This window comes from Chelonoidis abingdonii, chromosome 1, assembly GCF_003597395.2.
Source record: "Chelonoidis abingdonii isolate Lonesome George chromosome 1, CheloAbing_2.0, whole genome shotgun sequence".
Taxonomy (NCBI): domain Eukaryota; kingdom Metazoa; phylum Chordata; order Testudines; family Testudinidae; genus Chelonoidis; species Chelonoidis abingdonii.
Window position 1 is genome coordinate 115000756 of NC_133769.1, and position 16235 is coordinate 115016990.

The 16235-nt window shown below is 43.6% G+C and overlaps 1 protein-coding gene across 1 annotated transcript in view; it reads left to right on the forward strand.

Annotated features, from left to right (window-relative positions):
• Nucleotides 1-16235, forward strand: part of IPO8 (importin 8) — an 80766-nt gene that overhangs the window by 14444 nt on the left and 50087 nt on the right. Inside the window, exons 2-5 of the mRNA XM_075069164.1 lie at nt 1190-1271; nt 3660-3816; nt 7608-7766; nt 11480-11636. Of these exons, the coding sequence (XP_074925265.1) occupies nt 1190-1271; nt 3660-3816; nt 7608-7766; nt 11480-11636 (555 nt within the window). The remainder of the gene's footprint in view (nt 1-1189; nt 1272-3659; nt 3817-7607; nt 7767-11479; nt 11637-16235) is intronic.

Sequence of the window (16235 nt, forward strand, 5' to 3'; positions counted from 1 at the left end):
GCGGCTGCGCGGCGCGCGGGCTGCCTCCGTGGGGGCGCCCTGGCTGCGGCTGCCGGTGGCGGCGCGCCCTGCCCGGGGGGGCCCCCTGGGCGCCGGCTGCCGCGGCGGCGGCGGCCCTGCCCCGGGGGGCGCCCTGGCTGCCGGCTGCCGCGGCGCGGCCCCCTGCCCGGGGGGCCCCTGGCTCCGGCTGCGCGGCGCGGCAGGCCTGACGCCCGGGGGCGCCCGCGCGCTGCCGGCTGCCGCGCGCGGCGCACGATGGGGGCCTGGGCTGCCGGCTGCCACCGGCAGCTCAAACTCCCTCTCTGTCCTAGCAGCAGGGCTGCTCAACCATTTAAAAAAATTTGGGGGAGCTTTGTGGCACCCCCAAATCTCAGCGCCCTAGGCAACCGTCTAGTTTGTCTAAATGGTTGCACCGGCCCTGGCAGTATACTGTCATATTTTCACCTTTTAATCTGGCATGCTTTGCTCAGAAGTTCCCTAAAAGCAGTGTTTCCATTTAGAAGTTCTTCAGATGTTCTGAAAATGGAGTGTGTGAAAAGTTCTCAGAAAATACATGAAAACTTGTGGCTTTGAAATCTAATCTGTCAGCAGTTGATTTTAATTATGTATGGGTAGTCCAGTAGGTTTTCCAGATTTTTAACTTTTTTCTCTTATGTTACTATAAATTTAATCCAACAGTTATACTGCATATAACAAAAGCATTTGCCAAATATACTTTAATGTAATGTAAACGATTTACTGATTTAAAAGGAAGTGGGGTAGCATTTCCATTAAACTCTGAAGTATTTCTCACAGAAGTGCTGTGTATCTGTGAAGCAAATCAATATGCATTTCTCTTTTAGAGTATTTTTTTTTTTTAAATAATTCAGGCACTTTCTATTATTTGTAATCAGTTTTGTCTAAGTATTTAATATCTCAGAATCTCCAAGAAAGTTCCTTTGTCACATCACTAATGCCACTTCCTTGCCTATATGTGCTCAGTTTTATAAATAATTATTTATGGTGCTGGAGGGGGTGAATTCGACAGAAGTAAACTTCCATTCAAACTTCCCGTGGAAAGTCTCAGAACACTGTAGTAACTCTCTCTCGAAAATGGTCATCCTAATTTTCTTACTCATTTGGCAATGCAATATGTTAAATTTTTTAAAAAACACAACTTTAACTATGGGTTGTTTTGTATAAATTTCAGTCGTACAAGATCATAAATTTTGCTCCAAGTCTACTACAAATCATAGTTTCGGATCAAGTTGAATTTCCAGTACGTCAAGCAGGTGAGCTAACTCCTTGTTTCATTTTCTTCCTATTGTAAAAAGTCAATAAGATATTAAAACAAAGTGGTGAGCTATTGTCATGTCATTAAAATTGACTCTATTTTGGCCTTTGAATTAATATAGGTCAGTGAAGGAGCCAGAATGACTTGGTGATTCACTTTCCGATGTAGGGTGAAATCTGGTTATGGCACACCAAATCTTTTCCCTTATTTTCTTGTGTTTGTAGTGATCTCTCTTAGATTAGTTTGATTGCTCTGCCCTTCTGGGCAAAATTTGGATATACAGGAGGGCATGAGGAGCTCAGATTTTTTCTTATGAGGAGAGATGGAGCCCACATGAAGAGGGTATATGGAGATCGGGGATCTTATCTGAATGGGTCTGTCACTGTTTTGAGTCCTTAGTTTAGAAAAATAGAAGTCCTTATTAACATGGCCAGAGTCAATGCTAGATACTAACAGGCCCTTCTCCCAAAAACTGACCTTAAGAAAGTTTCCTTAGATAAGTTATGGGTATATCTCTTGAAGAGATTCCTTATATGCATGTGATACCGGGTGTGTGGTATAGTTAATATTAAGCACGTGTGTAACTTTTTGCAGGATCAGGACCTAAATTGTTTTGTTTATAAAACATGTTGATTAATCCTGTACAATAAGTGGCTAAATGTGAACCTTTAATTAGAACAGTGAGTATTCCACTTTTCCAAGAAGAGTTTGATGGGCATTTTTCACTCACAGTTCTCTTTCTAGCATATGAAATAGAATTTTCCATACAAGGTGGGGGAGGGTTGAATTTTTGAGGGCGCGGAGTTAAAAAGACCAGTTAATCCCTTGGATGCATTGGGGCATACTGATGTATGCTGTTCATTTTATTTGGCCTGTATATTATCGTTGATGATCCAACTGTGAATGGCATTGTTAGGACCATGTTGGCATAAAGAGAGGCACTTCATTCAGCTGTCACTTCATTCATATGGTCATTTTAATAAAGTAGACTCTTATTTTAATTTGTCAGAACAAAACAAATGTGTGTGTGAAGCATATTTCAGTATTTTTTGGAGGGAAGGAGTGGGGAATGGAAAGATAGTGAATTTATATCAAATTGCTAAATCAACAGAATGCTACAGTTGCTGTGAGAGCAAGAATTTATTCAAAATCACAATCCATGTAGAAATCACATGTCCTGGTGTGACCTCAGTGTATTAAGCTATTGTATTGGTCATTCTGGTCCATTTTTTGTCTGAATACTCTGGTCTGTCTGAAAAACAAGTTTTTTAATTTCTGACATCCGCTTGACCCTTTTAACATGCTTCGCATGCAAACTACAGAATTTGGTTAATACTCTTCAATCTGTCAAAACTGAGAAAAATATTCCACTCAAATGTGCCTGATTCATGCTTTAATATGCTTTAAAATCCCAATCGGGAATTAACTAAAAGGAAAATAGTGAAAGGATTAGTATTCTAAAGGTTTATTAAGAACTTTCTGCTAATATTATATCTGAAAGAATAGTTACAGGCGTTCTTTAGGAGTAAGTGATATTTTCAGCTAAGGATTACCAGATACCACTTTTTAATGACCTTTCATTAAAGATGATAGGGAACATCTCTGTGGAATTACAGAGAATTTTAATGATGAGATAAGCCTTGGGGACGTTATAGTGGACCTTTTTGCTGGAATAAAAGGTATGCTCTATGCCAGTTCGATACCAGGCAGTTCCCCCAAGTAGAACGTACTGGCCATGCATATAGTTATGCTTTGTTTTAAGTCAGCCCTGCAAAACTATACTTACTGAGGGTGAGTAGGTTGTTTTAAAGTTGAGTGAAATGTTGTAATTTCCATTCATTATAACTATGACAAATGACAGACGAGTAGTTTTTGTGCCTAGGCTGGTAAATTGTTGTGACAGTTTTGCAAAGCCGGTTGTAATAAAGAATACTATCCAGTAAAGGCTGGCTGAAATAATCCCATATTCTGTATAGGACCACACATTTGACCCTGATGTTTCTAGTGATGAAAAGCTTGGGTTCGTTGACTAAGATCTCCCACAACAACTTATGCTAAATTATCTATTTGATTTTGTATTTAGCTGTGACACTCTTCTTCAGATCTGGGAAAGATACTAAGAGCTCTGTGTTGCTTGAAAGCTTCTCTCTGTCACCAGCGGATATTGGTCCGATAAAAGATATTATTTCACCTATCTTGTCTCTCTAATATTTGCTAAAGGACAGATATTCAGGAGTTCTTAGCCTTCTGCCCTGTTTTGTTGTTCAGCATCACTTTGTGCCACTTCCAGTTGTAATCCACATTAAATGGTAGAGACTTTGTTACAGAACTGAATTTAAGTAATCCTTTCCATACTGCTATGTTAAAATTTTTTTCTGTAACTTAGCTGCCATTTACCTGAAGAACATGGTGACACAGTACTGGCCGGATCGGGAACCACCACCAGGAGAAGCAGTATTTCCATTCAACATTCATGAAAATGATCGCCAGCAGATTCGTGATAACATTGTAGAAGGAATTATTCGGTCTCCTGACTTAGTGAGGTATGTTATACTGTGTATATGTTGACGAAGGGCTTGGCTTTCAGAGGTGCTCAGCTTCCGCAGCTCCTTTAATTTGTCTCATTAGATTGGACTGTTTTTAACTTGAGTGTCTTCTGCTCACAATAAGAGATTTACTACAAAGCACAGAAAGTTCAAAGTAACTCCTGAAACTTGGTCTAGTCACTTTCTGTTTATTTTACTAAGTCAGAGGAGATCGGTGGATGGGGCTGTCATGGTAGTTATTTCAGCCTGCCACTGATCCTCAATTCCAGATAAATACCATTCACATCATAGCCTGAAAATTTATTTTTTTGGTGCACAGTCCGTTACTCAGCTGCTTTCATGACTTTTATACATGTTGGAAGAACTCATTTCCATTAATGTTTTCAGTACCAATGTTTTACAGAGCTTAAAAAAGCTAAGATATGCTTCTCTACTTATGAGGACAGTGGTCTAATTCATAGGTTTATTACTAGTTATGACTGTTCATTGACCTAAGTAAAATTAGTTTGATAGTATGCATCAGGTTTCTAGCGGATGGGTATCCCCATTTAAAAAAACAAGAAGAAACCATTTTCTGTCACAAATGCCAACAGATGGGTTCCTTGTTGGTAAATTATCAGAAAGGTACTTGTGGGGGAATTCTGCACCAAAAAATAAAAAATTCTGCACACAATATTTTAAAATTCTACATATTTTATTTGTCAAAATAACACAATATAATCACACCAGTTTCATTTATTTTGGTACTTTATTTCAAAATACCTGTCAGCAAGTATATCTGTAACAATACAGACAACAACAAGGACTCCAGAAATGTTTTTTGACAAATAGATTCCTTACTAGCCATATTAATATAGAAGTTTGAGTAATAATTCATTTATACTACAATATAGAAACTTATTTCCTGCACCCCTCAGAAGCAGTGCAAAGGTTTGGGGGAGTCAGGGGTAACGAAGAGCTGAGGGAGAGGGAAGTAATTGCTGGGAGCCTGGGAGTGAACCTGGAGGGTTGTTGAGTGTGGGTGGGAATTGTTTGTTTTTTGTTTTTGGAGGGAGGGATTATTAGAGAGTTGGGGAGCAGCTTCACCAGTGCAGACCTGGCTGACCCCTAGCCTCTCTCATTATTCAGGCACATCTGTCCCCTCTTTCCCTGCACCCCCCCTCCACATCCCCATGTGTCCTTGCACCCCACTCCCATTCAGCCATTGGCTCTTTACTGTCACCCCACTAGCTCCTGTGCCCCTGCTTCACTCTTGCCCCCCACTAGCCCTTCTGAACCCCATTCTGTGACCCCTCCTAGCAGCCGTGTGTGCCCCGCTCTATCCGTCCCTCCATACACCATCCCCTCCTCGGCTGGCCCCACAAGCATGTCACTGTAAGGAAAAGCAGCCTTTTCTCCTTTCCTCTCCTTGGCTGGCTGCTCCAGCTGGTGAGCCAGCTGCCCTCTCTTCTGATGCCACAGCAGGTGAAAAAAAATCTGCAGGGGACATGAATTCTGCATGTGTGCAGTGGCACAGAATTCACCCAGGAGTAAGAAAGGAAGGGATTGAATGGCCACAGTGGCTGAATAGTATTGCAGACACTTCAGTTCTCATGTCTGAATTGTGAGACTCTCACATTTGAACCCTTTCTTTCACTCACGTTTATATCTGAAATCTCACTGAATGGTGCTCAGGACTGGGAGCAGGAGCCGATGTATTGAGTAACAAAGCCGCTCAAATATGGCCCGGTCGTCCCTCCATCATGCGAGCAGGGAAGGGTCTCCACTATTACAACACCCAGCTCTGGTTATTTCCTCCATGTTGGTGGAGTGTGCCCTGCCTCCATCCACTGCCGGTGGAGCCTGGCCAGAACCTTATTGGCTCTCAGCTCCCAAACAGTCAGCCAGTGGGGAGGCAGTAGCTGGAATTGTGTGGGATGGGTTGGAGTCGGAGCCTGTGTTGATGGGGCAGCAGAGCGTAGCATAGTGGAGTGGTATGAAGCAACAACTTCACTAAAAGACTGTACCCATCAGAAACCCAACTGAATCTTTACAAAGAACTTTTTCTGGAACTGTGACACTCCCCCTGGTCTTTCTGTAATGTTGTATTAGTATTCAGAAAATCACATGCATTACAGCTTTTCCACTTTGAGATCTCTGGTTCTGGTGACTAGAGTTTCTATTAATAGCGATGGTCTCTCCAAGCCAAGGTTGTAGCACAGTGTAGGTACCTTGCACTGTTGTTACCTGTACTGTTACTGTTTAATGGATAACTAGAGTCCTACAGTCTCCCCTGGCATTGTTCCAGAACTGCAGTCAGCACTAAGTTTTTGGTTATGTCTACCCTACGCAGCTTTTAGTGACACAGCTGTGCCACTACAGCCATGCTGCTAAAAGGCTAGCAATGTAGCTGCTGTTTGTCGTCGAGAGAGAGCGACAACAAAAAACTTCCATCCCCAACGACCGGCGGTAGCTTTGTCGGCAGGAGAGCACTCCTGCTGACAAAGTGCTGTTCACACCAGCGCATTTCCTTGACAAAACTTTTGTCTTTTGGGTGTGGGGAGGGGGGTTTAATGCCTCTGAACAACAAAAGTTTTGTCGTTCACTTGCCAGTGTAGACAAAGCCTTAATCTGAAAAGCACAAAAAAAAAGTTTGACAGGCTTTTGCCATATCATTTTAATTGGTGAAATGTCCAAAATATTTTAATGTTGACCAAAACAACCACATCTGAAAACCAATTGTTTAAAAGTCTGTAGCAAAAATTACCGTGGGGTATTGCTTTTAACTTGCATAAAATAGAAGTGTTCAGTCAGTGCCAAGTAGGAATGTGGTGATTTGCTAGAAGGGTAAAAAGAAGCAAGGTCAAACAAACTTTATTATAAGTAGAGTAATGCTGTGGAGGGTATTGCCTTTTGCTTGCCAGAGCAATGGTACGAGGGTGTAGATACAGAAAGATGGAGGTGTGAAGCACAAACTGTGAAGGGATGAGAGGGAGGAGGAAACTGAGGCAAAGCTAAAATAATTAAAAGGTTGGGAGCCCCTTGCTCAGTAATGACATCCCTCCACAGAGTGCCTGTATGGAGAATTACAAAGAGGATTATCTACAATAGAAAATTAGGTAAAGAGAAAATATTTTTGCAGAATTGTTTCCTCCCTTGGCAGAGTCAAGAACATTGATTTCTAGATGATCCAAGGGAAATCATAATTTAGTGAGGAAACTTCAGGCTGGATCACACACAAGCAGGGCTGTCCGGAGGGGGGTGGCAGCAAGTGGGGCTATTTGCCCCAGGCCCCGCAAGGGCCCCCACGAGAATATAGTATTCTATAGTATTGCAACTTTTTTTTTTAATGGAAGGGACCCCCAAAATTGCTTTACCCCAGACCCCCTCAATCCTCTGGGTGGCCCTGCACACAAAACAGTTTCATGTTATAAAAATTTGCAAGCTTACATTTTTTTGTTGCTCCTTTTAATTTAAAAAGGGGTAGTGCTAGTAGCTTTCATAAAGAAATTGTGTGTAACACTTGGTAGGTGTGGAAAGTGAAAAGGACAGGAGAAAAAGTAGCTAAAGAAGCCTGAAGTTGGATGAAGAGCAAGTTCCCCTAACATTAACTTGAAGTCTTTTTTGTTCTTCCTTTCTCATCTCCTGGCCCTCTCCCCTCAAACTCTTCCAGTGTTCTCAAAGTATGCATTATCCAGTACATGGTATCCATTAAATAATGAGAGTTCAGGATCAGGCCTTTAATATAAACTGTTCGCTGTTAACATATTTATCTTCTTATAACATATTGCTTTTTCTTCTTTTTTTAGGGCCCAGTTGACAATGTGTCTCCGTGCTATCATTAAGCATGACTTTCCTGGCCATTGGACAGCAGTTGTAGACAAGATAGGCTATTACTTGCAGTCTCAGAACAGTGGGAGCTGGCTTGGCAGCCTGCTGTGTTTGTATCAGCTGGTGAAAACTTATGAGTAAGTGGATTTCCATCAGTGGAATAGAAATCATCAGTGTTGTTATCTCAGCTGATTTCTTTACTTGGAAAGAAAGAGCTGAAAGCGTATTGACAATTCAGATGAAGGATGGGAATTTCTGATGCCCATATGCTTGCTTTCTTCTGTGTAAATGAGAACTATTCATCATGTCTGTATTGACAGCAATTTGAGAGCAGAAAATACAGCAGCAGTCAGAGTTTTAAGGTATGTCTATGCTGCAGAGAAAAAACCATGGTGCAGAGTCTCAGAGTCTGGGTCAGTTGGCTCAGGTGGCAGGGCTAAAAATAGCCGAGTAGATCAGTGCTTCTCCAAGCCAGTCCACTGCTTGTTCAGGGAAAACCCCTGGCAATCCGTACTGGTTTGTTTACCTGCCATGACCACAGGTTCGGCCTGTTGCAGGTCCCACTGACCACGGTTCGCCACTCCAGGCCAATGGGGGCTGCGGGAAGCAGCATGGGCGATGTACTGGCCGCCCTTCCTGCAGCTCCCATTGGCCTGGAGTGGCAAATCGCAGTCAGTGGGAGCTACAATTGGCCAAACTTGCGAACGCGGCAGGTAAACAAACTGGGCCAGACCGCCAGGGGCTTTCCCTGAACAAGTGGCAGCCCGACTTTGAGAAACACTGGTGTAGATGTCCCTGCTTGGGCTGGAGACCAGGCTCTGAAACCTAGTGGGGAAGTGAGCGGGTCTCAGAGCCCAGGCTCAAGCCTGACCAAAAATGTCTACACTGCTATTTTTAGCCCTTTGAGCCTGAGTCAGTTTTTCCAGGCTCTGAGACTTGGTACTGTGGGTTTTTCTTTGCAGTGTAGACATACCATTGATGATTTTTTTTTTTTTTTTCCCCCACCCCAATCTAACTTTTTTTTTCTTGAGTTTCTTCCTTGGGTATTTTACTTGAGTAGAACCATTTGTGAATAACTAAACTAAATGTATGTAACAACTTTACTCTAAAGCTCCCAGAATGTTTTATGCACCACACACACAAGAATCATGATCTTTATGTTCTGGTAGTGCCCAAAATGTGCTATGCACTGTCCACACACAAGAAAACATAGTCTCTACCCCAAAGTATGTCCAGTCGAATCAGACAAGCAACACAGGAAGAGGGATTCTCTCAAATACATACATTTTACAACTTAACTAAATATCAACTCCCTTTATTGTTGTGTCACTGAAAGTGCAGCCTACTTGGATCAGAAATTATAGCCAGATAGCTAATCCACACACAACAGCGTGGTGCTGGGGAGAAGGAAACTTGGAGTCACTACCACAATCTGTATACTAACATGAAATGCCATGGGACCTTTTGGGTCAGCCAGAACTTACCTGACACGCTGGATTGCAAAGTACAATAAATACATCTTTGAACCTGTTTCATGAGGCAGGACCTGAAACACGCCCCCCCCCCCTTTTTTTTTTTAAAATGGGATAACTCTCTTTTTTAGGACTTGCCTTCCTTTTGACTGAGCTTATGGAAGTGGGGAGATGAAGAGGATGTATGAAAAGAGAATCTGGGAGTGATATTGATGCACACAATATCTAGTGCCTAACAATTCATCAGTGTGTGGGTCTATGCCAAGATAAAGTCTTGAAATATTGTATCCCTGCTTCTTATGTAGGGATGTCTTTGGTCAACCCATGCTCTTTTATGTAGAGGAGCCTCTTGCAGTGAAGTCCTCACCTTTGTCCAAGCTGGCCTATCCTTTCTTGTTTCTAAAAGAGCTGTTTTGTGTAAAACGGGAGAATTTGGGGAGGTGGGAGGGCGGGGCAAAGTAGTTTTGGATTGTAATGTTGCTCAACTAATCTGTCAGCCACAAGGCTTAATAAGCAGTAATAGCCTTGCTCAGTGTGGAATCCGTGTGGACTTAGAAAGTATTGAAATGTAAAGTTAAGCCTAAAACTGAAGCTACACTCTGTTTTCCTTGATATCTAACTTTTGTAACTGTATTCAAGGCCCTGGATGTGTAAACCACACAGGTAGCAGTTTGCACAGATGCACCATGACGCTTAGAATTTCTCAAAAGTTGCTGCCTCTTTACAGTGCTTTCTGGCACTGCCAAGAACTGAGAGAATGATTAATTCTTGGCCACTGCCAAAACATGGAAGTCCACATTGAAGGCTAAAGTACTTTTTCTTTGTGAAGGAGTAGAGCCATCTGATGGCCCTTAGTTATTGGAATACCTTTGTACACATTTGGAGAAACAGGTATAATTTACTAGATAACAGGTGTGACAAAGTTCCTCCTCTGCCTTGGTGGGTCCTGTGCTTATTGACAGATTCACCACATGGGTTGGGAAACAGCCCAGAGACCTTCGCCTCTGGTAGAAGCCACAGTCCAGGTCAATTCCTGCTGTGTCTGATCAGGAGTTGGGAGGTTTGGGGGGAACCCGGGCCTGCCCTCTACTTCGGGTTCCAGCCCAGGGCCCTGTGGACTACAGCTGTCTAGAGTGCCTCCTGGTACAACTGTGTGACAGCTACAACTCCCTGGACTACTTCCCCATGGCCTCCTCCCAACACCTTCTTTATCCTCACCACAGGACCTTTCTCTTGGTGCCTGATAATGCTTGTACTCCTCAGTCTTCCAGCAATATGGCTTCTCACTCTCAGCTCCTCACATGAACACCACAAACTGAAGTGAGGTCCTTTTTAAACTTAGGTGCCCTGATTATCTAGCCTGTCCTAATTGATTCTAGCAGTTTCTTAATTGACTCCAAGTGTCTTAATTATCCTGCCTGTCTTAATTGGTTCTAGCAGCTTCCTGATTACTCTAGTGCAGCCCCTGCTCTGGTCACTCAGGGAACAGAAAACTACTCATCCAGTGACCAGTATATTTGCCATCTTCCAGACTCCAGTACCCCACTGGTCTGGGTCTGTCACACAGGATACAACTTATTTTCTAGCTGTGCTTCCAAAGAAAACACTGAATTGTGAATATGGAATCTGCTTTGTTGTCTTGTTGTTCAATACTATATATACCCTGGGCCTGATTTTCAGAGGTGCCAAACGCTCTCTACTTCCTCTGACATCAGCTGGAGCCACAAGCATGTGGCATCACTGAACATTAGTCCCATTTGTTATGAATTTTTTTTTCAGTTAGTTATATTTATAAAAACACAAACTTAAATGTTAAAAAGAACCCAAAAGCCTAGCCAATCAAAAGAGCTTTCACTATCTGTTGAAGGCTATTCACTTATTTACTGAGCACCGGCAGTGAGCTTGGTACTACAAGAACATATAAAAAGTCCTAGTCCCTGGTCCAAGAAGCGTACAGTCTAGTCACAAGGACAATATTATTTATTATTTGTATTACTGTAACACCTAGGGGCCCTAATCATAACCCAGAACTCCAGTATGCTAGTTGTTGCACAAACACAGAACACAATGGAGGTCCCTGCCCCAAGGAGCTTACAGTCTAAGTAAGATTAGTCCTGCCTATAGTGGCATTAATGTTGACTTAACCTTTGTTTTGACATTTTTCCATCTGCTGGTAGAAGAGTTAGCATGGATTGTGTGGGCTGTCAGATGGAGGCTGGAAGAGGGGAGAAATGTATAAACACTGCACTCACGAATGTCAGGCTTTTTTTTTTTTTTTTTTTTTTTTTAAGGTAAAATAATTGGGTTGTAGGGAAGGAGTAGACATTAGAACTGGGAATACTCAGACCCTTGACATCTATTTTTGTTCTCTTTTGCAGATACAAGAAAGCAGAGGAGCGAGATCCTCTCATAGCAGCAATGCAAATATTCTTGCCTCGGATTCAGCAGCAGATGATCCAGCTTCTTCCTGATAACTCCCATTACTCTGTACTGCTTCAGAAACAGATCTTAAAAATCTTCTATGCACTTGTGCAGGTAGGTTTCTGTGCACCGAGAGCAATGTGGAATTGTAGATTGCTGGGGACAACAGCTCATTTGCACACACAAAGCCAGTTTGATAAGATACTGCTGATCCTATACATGTATATAATTAACCAGCTAGCAATTCAGAACAACAAAATGTGTTGCATTTCACTAAAAATGCTATTCCACCATGCTCAGAGGGTTCCACAAGCCTTAGCACATACAATCTTTGCAATGTGCCCTAAAAGTTAATAGATTCAAGCCATTGTGGAGTAAGAAGGAGCAAGCCACAGGGCTGGTCTAGACAAACAGTTAGTGCACAGCAAACTGGGGTGTAAATCTACCTTGCACTAGCTGGCCACATGCTCACCAGCTATGTGGACCCTGCTGCCATGTTCTAAGTTCTTCTTCAAGATGTGTTGCACGTGTCCATTCCACTGTTAGTGTCTGTGTTTCCCAGAATATGGCCATCGGAAACTTTTCCCTCAGCAGTACCTGTCCGGGTGGCTTGAGTGGCCTCTGCTGTTGCACGACATCATGCAGTTATAAAGGGCAGAGCCACCCTCTTCCTCCCTCAGTTCTTCTTACTGCTCATGACAGTCATTGGAACTGCTTTCTGTTGCTTTGGCAACACTCATCAGCCTTTGTGTAATAGTTTTATGTTCAGTTGTAAATAGTTTTGGAATTTTTAATAGTTTAAAAAAAATTCTGTTGCTGTTTCCTGTTTGGAATGCTGTGGCCAGTTGGGTATGCCCCTGTCACCAGGCTTCAAGGCCTGTGCTTCCTGCACAAAATCCTTGCCTGTGAGTAATCCACACGACTCATGTCTGAAGTGCCTGGGCAAGACTCACTTAAAACCAAGTGCCAAATTTTTTGGGACTTTAAGCCTAGGACAAAGGAGAACAGGGAAACTAGGCTGAAGTTCCTGCTAGTGGAAAAGGCACTGAGATCATCCTTGGAGCTATCCTGGTCTGAGTTGATATTGAGTGCTGCAGCTTCAGTCAGAAGTGTGCCTTCACGACTATCCAAATCCCAGCACTGGTTTCCTTCTCTGGTGCTTGGGAAGAGGTATAAACCTTCCAAAAGGGCATCAAATCTAGGAAGAGCTCCACCCTCCAAGCCAGATAAGGAGGAAGGAAAGAAGTCGAGTAGAGTGCATTCAAGTTCAAAGTACTCCTCCTCCAAGTATGTGGCAGTAATGGCACTGTTGACTCTAATGCCAGTACAGGCTTCGAGTCTGGAACCACAAATGGTACTGTTGACTTCAGTGGCATTGCATCACTTGGAGATGATCTTGGTGCTGGCTATGCCATAGGGGTTTGCTACATCAAAATACCTAAGTCTATCGGTACTGGTGTCTCCAGTGATACAGGAAATAGTTCTCCCAGTGCCATAAGAACTCCCAGAACTGACTCTTGTGGTGCAGCATTTGGTACTGCACCAGTCTTCAGTTTACAAATCAGCCTACCTGTCGGTACTGTTGGTGGGGAAGCTGACAATGTTGTCTTTTCTTCAGCATTTGGGATCTCTGCACCTTTCTCCTGTATCAACAGGCAGCCCTTCCGTGGTTGGTGGAAAGAGAGTCCTCTTCTTCAGACTCTGACGCAGAATTATATGTGTCTCAGCCTTGGGGCAAGACTTGCCATTCCACCCTTGACCCTACCACCACTCAGGATACCTTTGGGATCCTGCCTCAGGGCTTGCTCCGGTAATGTGGCCAGGAGGCCCTTGGGGCCCAATTCCTTATCAGCTGTCTTTTTGGAACCCTTGGGGGTCTTCTCCAGCCTTCAGGTCATCCCCACACTCTTCCTACTCAGTATCTTGATCCAGGTGAGGCGAATCATTGCACTGAGTTGAACCTGCTCCTGTGTCCAGTACTGGGCCTGGTACTGAGCAGCCGGCAGAAGAGGTTCAGCTGAATCTTGAGTTGACTTCATCCTCATCCTCTCCAAATGAGGTAGCTTCCTCTGGGACAACATCATCCCCTCCTGAAAACTATAAGGCGTATCAGGAGTTACTACAGTTGGTGACTTCAGACCTGGACATTCAGGTCAAGGATTTCAGGGAGCCCCTCATTGCCTCATTTTGTCTATAATAAGTTCATCTTGAGTGGTTTTGCCAATCAATGAGATTATTTTGGAGCCAAAACAGTCCCTGCGGCAGATCCTCATCATTGTTGCCTCCCACATGAAAGCATGCGGAGCGCAAATATTGTGTGTCCTCCCAAGGGTTTGACTGCCTGTAATCCTGTCCTCCTCTTTGGTTGCTAGTAGTTGCAGCCACTAATGAGAGGAAATGCCAGGGTCCTCAAGCTGCCATCCCTGAATTCAAAGATGTAAAGAAGCTGGATTTATGTAGTAGAAAATGATATTTGACCGGGGGTGGGGGGAGAGGAGAGGGGTTGCAGCTTAGAATGGCCAACCAGCAGGCTCTGGTGGGATGTTTTAATTGTAGCATGTGCAGTTCTGTGGCTAAATTTAAGGACCTGTTACCTGAGAATGCTAGGCAGGAGTTCTCCTCATTCTGTTTGAGGGCAGGTCAGTGGCGAGGACTTTGCTTCAGGCCAGGTTAGGTTCTGCAGTCTTGGCTGCTAGGTCCATAGCATCTGCAGTCTATGAGAAGGTGCTCTTGGCTATGGTCTTCCGGTTTACCCCATGAAGTCCAGCAAACTATCCTGGATTTTCCCTTCAGAGGTCCTTTGTTGTTCTTGGAGCAAACGGAGAGCAAGCTCCATGGACTCAAGGGCAGCTTTGAAATCTTTGGTTTTGTATACAGCTGCCCCAGCAAGAAAGCTCTGTCAGCCTCAACAGTTGTGCTGGTATATGGCTCTGGTTCCTCTTAAGGACCTGTCAAGGAAGAAGAGCAGGGTTTTTAGGCTTAGTCCTGCCCCTCCTTCAGTTTCTGCTTCAGTCCTTGGCCCTTCTAGACACCCAGGGAGTGAGTGCTAAGTAGACATTTTGGTGGCTCAGTCGACAACATCATGCCAATCACAATTCCAGATCCTGTTTTGCAAATTTTCTTCTACTTCCCCAGTGCTTGGTCTTGAATTACTTCAGACCAATCATCAGCGGGGTAGCTGTGTTAGTCTGGTTCTGTAAAAAGCAACAAAGTGTCCTGTGGCACCTTATAGACTAACAGACGTATTGAACGTATTCACCTACGAAAGCTTATGCTCCAATATGTCTGTTAGTCTATAAGGTGCCACAAGACTCTTTTGTTGGTTTTTTTCAGACCAATTGGTCTAGAGCACTGTGGAAGTGGGATATACCTTCCAATTTGTTCCTACCCTCCCTCCCTTTTCAGGGACCTCTCTCACAACAATCTCATCCTGCAGGTAGTTCAAGCTCTCCTTCAGATGGGTGCTATAAAGTTTCAGAGGGACGGTGTTTATTCCTCTATTTCCTAATGCCAAAAGCAAAGTATTTGTGTTTATCTCAGACCGATCTTGGACTTGTCTTCTTAACAAGTTTAAAAAAAAAAAAAAATCTTGCACGGTCACACCGTAGCTTCAGTTATTCCCTCCCTCGATGCCACCCTCAACTTGAAAGATGCCTGCTTCCATGTGGTGATCAATAAACGTTACAGGAAATATCTAAGATTTCTGGTAAACTAGAATCATTGCCAGTTCACTGTACAATTGTTTGGTCTGTCAGCAGCTCCCTGACCTGAACAACTTGGTGTAAACTCTTAAAAAGCTTTTTTTCTCTCTCACCAACAGAATATGGTCCAATAAAAGATATTGCCTCACCCACCTTAGCAGCTTCCAGTTTTTTACAGAGGTTTTGGCAGGTATGGCAGCATTCCTCAGAAGATCAGGAGTGTAAGATTATCCCTGCCTGAATGATTGGCTGGTGAGAGGCCGATCCAGGATTCAGATGTTGTTCAGTGTATCGCTAATCCAGTCAACTTTCGGTGGAGTGGGTCTGTTAGTCAACACAGAGAAATCTCTCTTCTTTCCAGTCCAGAGGATATAGTTGATAAAGGACAGTGCTGGACTCATCTTAAGCGAGAGCTTTCCTTCCAGACTATATGTTTCAGACAACTTGGGCCATTGTTATGGAACTCAAGTCTCACCCAGTCATAACAGTACAAACCTTTTTGAGGCTCCTGTGGCATATGACGTTGTGCACATATGTATTCCAATATGGCAGACTGGGCCTAAGAATTCTTTGGTGTTGGCTGGCCTCAGTTTACTCACTGAACTATTTCCCTTTAAATTCAGTAGCGAGGTGCCCTCTCAGGTTCGTGCCTCTCTAGATTGGTGGACAAGTCTGGACAGTGTATGGTGGGTTGTCCTCTTTGCCCATCCTCATCTGACCCTCGTGTTAGTGACAGATGCATCTGCACTTGGCTGCGGGACCCATCTTGGTGCCCTTCAGACTCAGGGACTATGGTCTTCAGGAGACCTGTCTTTACGTATATATGTCAGGGAACTGAAAGCTATCAGGCTAGCATGTTAGGTTTTAGTTCCGCAGGTCAAGGGGAAGGGCCTATTAGTTCTCAACAGACAACACAGCATCAATGTTTTACCTCAATAGGCATGGAGAATCCTGTTCTTTCCTGCTCTGCCAAGAGGCAGAATGACTGTGGGACTTCTGCATTGCCAACTTG